The sequence below is a fragment of the Poecilia reticulata genome, linkage group LG16 (assembly GCF_000633615.1).
Source record: "Poecilia reticulata strain Guanapo linkage group LG16, Guppy_female_1.0+MT, whole genome shotgun sequence".
In the NCBI taxonomy this organism is placed as follows: Eukaryota; Metazoa; Chordata; class Actinopteri; order Cyprinodontiformes; family Poeciliidae; genus Poecilia; species Poecilia reticulata.
In genome coordinates, this window is record NC_024346.1 from 501,456 (window position 1) to 506,386 (window position 4,931).

The 4,931-nt window shown below is 50.1% G+C and overlaps 1 protein-coding gene across 1 annotated transcript in view; it reads right to left on the minus strand.

Annotated features, from left to right (window-relative positions):
* Positions 1 to 1,365: 1,365 nt before the first annotated feature.
* aste1a (asteroid homolog 1a) overlaps positions 1,366 to 4,931 on the minus strand; it is a 9,493-nt gene continuing 5,927 nt past the window's right edge. The window contains exons 3-6 of the mRNA XM_008430622.2: positions 4,540 to 4,845; positions 4,239 to 4,431; positions 2,721 to 2,859; positions 1,366 to 1,839 (exon numbers count right to left, since the gene is read on the minus strand). Of these exons, the coding sequence (XP_008428844.1) occupies positions 1,434 to 1,839; positions 2,721 to 2,859; positions 4,239 to 4,431; positions 4,540 to 4,845 (1,044 nt within the window). The 3' untranslated portion in view covers positions 1,366 to 1,433. The remainder of the gene's footprint in view (positions 1,840 to 2,720; positions 2,860 to 4,238; positions 4,432 to 4,539; positions 4,846 to 4,931) is intronic.

Consider the following 4,931-nt stretch of genomic DNA (forward strand, 5'->3'; position numbering starts at 1 on the left):
CTGGTCTGGTCCTGGTCCTGGTCCTGGTCCTGGTCCTGGTCCTGGTTCTGGTTCTGGTTCTGGTCTGGTCCTGGTCCTGGTCCTGGTCCTGGTTCTGGTTCTGGTCCGTAGTTCTCTAGATAACAGCGCTGAACCAGCAGCCTGTATTTTGCCACCTGGGCGGTGCGGAGCGGTGAAGAGACGCTGAGGGAATCGAATCTGATGGGAAACAGTAACACCAGCATTGTGAGTAGTTTCTTCTTCTTCTGTGGATTGTAGGAAGCAGCTATGTGTTGCGTCATACTGTGCATGAGCTGGGGATTCTCTGGAAGAAAAGATCCGTTTTCTAGGTTTACACGTTACGTTTCAGAAAYATCGCACTCTGGAACCCGTTTTCAATCTGTGCCGTTGTTAGAGAAAACATTCGGTGGTTTCGTGTAAATGCACTACAAACGCAACAAAACTCTTCCGTTTTCCCCGAAATCGTTGTCGTGTAAACGGGGCCTAATTTATCTTTAAAACATAAAAACGTTATTTCAAAGTAACTGTAGCCCAGTTCCCCTCTTCGGCTCTGCCGCTGGTGTTGGACACCCTATGGACTCTGCGCTGTGTTTTATTTGTGAGTGAAGATGTGATCATGCAGGAAGGAGGAATCGGACATTGGCGCGTTTATTTCGTCCACCTTACAGGCAGCAAACACACCGTCAGCATTCAGCCGCTTTTTTCACAAAACAGTCAAACATCACCAGAAAGGAAATGTGATGTCAGCCTAACTGGCGATCTGAACCAATAGAAATGTATAATGTTCATTTTTCACACCGGGCTAGCGGAGCTAATGCTAACCTTACAGGCAGTAAACACACTACGGTGTCCCCGGCAGGACAAACATGCCAGGATTGCGGTGGTCCCAACAGCACCCTCTTTCGGGACACCTGTGCACTGCTTTACACAACCAAAGGAGGAAATGACGTCGTTCAACAAGTTTATCTGACCACAGGACGACTCCACCTGATTTACAAGCACAATAAAAACACCCAAATATGCATAAAAATATTAATAATTTATTCCTGTTATGATTTAATCTGCATTGTAGCTGATCTATAAAACAGAAAATCCTTCCTGGACGATTTCAGACGTTTCCTGGTTTAGAAACCAAATAAATTCTGTTCGACAGGAGAGTCTGGTTCTGGAAATCATCAAACTAAATAATTACACCATGGTGACCAGAGCAGGTAACCATGGCGACCAGAGCAGGTAACCATGGTGACCAGAGCAGGTAACCATGGTGACCAGAGCAGGTAACCATGGCGACCAGAGCAGGTAACCATGACGACCAGAATAGGTAACCATGGCGACCAGAGCAGGTAGCCATGACGACCAGAGCAGGTAACCATGGCGACCAGAGCAGGTAACCATGGCGACCCTCAAAGCCCCCAGCAGCAGGAGCTGGACGGTCAGAGGAGGTCCCGGCCCCGACACTCCTCCTTCCGGGCCAGGTCCGGGTTCTTGCTCCGGTTGCTCCTCTCCTTGGTTCTGTAGCGGGTTCGGACCTGGAGCAGCTCCTCCTGCAGCCGCAGCTCCTCCTGCATCGCCACGGCGGCCCGAGCTTCGCTCTCCGTCTCCTCGTCCTGCAGGAACAGCCGCTGCAGGTCGGCGCTCGGCTCCGGGGGGTTCTGCTGCCGACGGGTCGCGGCTTTCTGACGGGTCTGACGGGTCCGACGGGTCCGGATCCGCCGGACCACAGAGAGCAGGGAGCGGTACAGCTCCTCGCTGGGCCGGTCGCTCCTCAGGACGGTCTTCAGCTTCCCGCCGCTCCTCATCCTGTGGACCAGCTGGTGGACCAGCGTCCCCTGATACAACCTGGACACAAACAGGACCAACCATCGGTTCCGTCTGGTCCATTAAAGCCTTTTGTTCCCTTTCGATGAAACATTTGGTTCTGTTAATCAGGAAAGAACCAACTGTCTGTGTAAACTGTTTTGGTGAAGCACCGTGAACAAACTCTACATCCAACCCCAAACCAGGGCTGAGAGCAGGAGACTTGGACTGGACCGTCTATGGGGGACATTTCCTGCCATAATCCAAGACATGTTCAGTCTGAGAGCAGGACTTCATGTTTTATTCTCAAAACTTATAACGTTTGTGCTCAAAACACTTAGTCTCTGCTAGCTGACCAAGCATGGAACTGCCTTTGGCAGAGTCACCTAGCACTACTACTGATCGCTAACAGCTACTGATTGCTAACAGCTACTGATCGCTAACAGCTACTGATCGCTAACAGCTACNGCTAACAGCTACTGATCGCTAACAGCTACTGATCGCTAACAGCTACTGATTGCTAACAGCTACTGATCGCTAACAGCTACTGATTGCTAACAGCTGCTGGTCGCTAACAGCTAATGATTGCTAACAGCTACTGACCTCAGGCAGGATTTTGTTCACCCAACCAAACCAACATAGTGACAATATGATATCCATCCATCCATCCATCCATCCATCCATCCATCCATCCATCCATCCATCCATCCATCCATCCATCCATCCATCCATCCGCTCCGAGCAGAGACTAAGAGTCAGCGCCAGGAGAAGTTTGGAGTGCAATCATTACAAGTTTTGAGAATAAAACATGAAGTCCTGCTGTCAGACTGAACATGTCTTGGATTATGGCAGGAAATGTCCCCCATAACCACTGAGGTGTTTTCACCAAAATGGCCTCCAGAGGTTTCCTGAAGCCGCCTCACCTGGAGACGTCCGGTTCTGGCAGAGGGAGACCCAGCAGCTGGTTCAGCTGCGCGGCGTCCTTCAGGCAGGCCTGCCACTGGCTGAAGGCATGAGACACGTCGACGTCCACCTTCTGTATGCCGCTCTTATTCTGAAAAGCTGCAACACAGAACCAGACGTCTTCATGTAACTCTGACCACCTGAAGAACAAAAACTCAGAAGCAGAGAGAATGAGACTCTCTGCTTCCTCTCAGAGGGAATGAGACTCTCTGCTTCCTCTCAGAGAGTCTCATTCTCTCTGTGAGGAAGCAGAGAGTCTCATTCTCTCTGTGAGGATCATGGCGACTCGTCATCCTAGTAATGCCCAGCTGGCCTCCATCCACCAGCCTCTCTCCACGTTCCCTCCAGGCCTCCATCCACCACGTTCCCTCCTGGCCTCCATCCACCAGCTACCTCCCAGTCAGCGCCTTGCGGCGCCCCCTGTTGGCTCTACCTATCCCAGTCCTCATCGTTCCTAGGTAACCTCTTCCTCACATCTCCCTGTCTGCCGCCTTCTCCGTTTTGTCACCGCCTCTATTAAAAATGAATAAATGAATTCTTCCTGCCTCCTCCATCTCTCCCACCGGCCTCAGGCCGCACTTTGGGGATCACGTTCCTATGCAGCATCAGGAATGTTTATCCGGCTCGACGTCCCGCCTGTTTACTTGTCATTAAACTTTCTTCTTTAATCGCTTTCTTTCTCTGAGTCTCTCCAGACTGAACTAATATTTCCTGCCCTCTGACTAAAGCTGGAATTTTAACTTCATTCCTTTTCCCGTCATTTTCCTAAACATTGACCAGATGTTTATTTCTGAACCTATGGAGGATCAATATTCCCTCCATATTCTCTTTGCTCTCTTCTTTTTATTTTTAATAAGGTTTCTTATGCTCTTTAGTTGCTCTACATTCGTCATCCCACCCAGGAACAACTTTTTTCTGGTTTCTGACTTGTACCATCTTCAATGTAACCATTTATCTGGTTTCCTCAGTTTATTTAAAATGTTCTTTATTGAAGCACCGTCTTGATCCTGTCATTAATTATTGAACTAACTGTTAATATCATATGAACTAACAGTTATTAATGTAACATCTGGACATGAAACTGTATTTATTCCATTATGAAGACAAACTAAAGACCTTCATCCATCGTTTCTCCGTCTTCCTGCTACAGACTATTGTCTGCATTAAACGTTTCCCCATCAAGACTTTTACAAGGATTATAGTAATTTATAATGTTAATATTTCCATATTTTCTTAAATTAAATGTTAACACATTCTATAAGTGGCACCGACTTCTATCCTGTCTTTCTATGTCCGGGGATTTTTACATCTACGTTCAGTCATGTTTCTTCAACACATATTATTTCTAACTCATAAACAAACTTCATGTGGAACCATTATAAAAGCTTGAATTATTATCCTGAGCGTTTGTGTTTCAGTTGCACTCAAACCTTGAACCATTCTGGTTCTGGTTCTGGTTCTGGCCCAGCTGCAGGTACCTGCTGTGGACCTCGGCGTGTTGCTCATCCCCAGCAGCAGCGCCCTCTGCAGGTCTGGAGGAGGCTGAGCTGTCTGCAGCCAGTAGCAGCTGACGGCTGCTGGGAGCTGCAGCTGAGGCGGCAGGAGGCGCAGAGACTCCTGGGTCACTCCCAGAGCTTCCAGTAGGACGTTCAGACGGTCAGAGAGCGCCACCTGGGTCACCATGCAGGAGGAAGAGCATCAGGACGGGGGTCAGTCCCTGAACGCTGTGCTGAGGGACACGAGGACATGAGGACAGGTCTACAGTTTGAATGAAATCACCTGCGGCAGGGAGTCCAGTCTGAGCCTCTGGCTGGTTCTGGTGAACGTTGGTTCCACTGGGACGGATATCGGCCCGAGACCCGCTCTGTCAAACTCCACCACTGGGCTGGACCTGTCTTTGCCCAGCAGCAGGCCGTACATCACCTGTCGCAGCGGCCGGGAGGTCTGGTTGGCGCTGGGCAGCTCTTGGGTCTCAATGCCAAAACCGAGGTTCATCCTGAGGAGCCGCAGGACGTCCAGGACGTTTCCAGAGAGCCGGGCCTGAGTCACGGGCAGCAGCATCCAGCCGGGGACGAGGCCCGCTTCCTAAAGGAGACGACACGGTCAGCTCGGCCCGCTTCCTACAGGAGACGACACCGTCAGCTCGGCCCGCTTCCTAAAGGAGACGACAC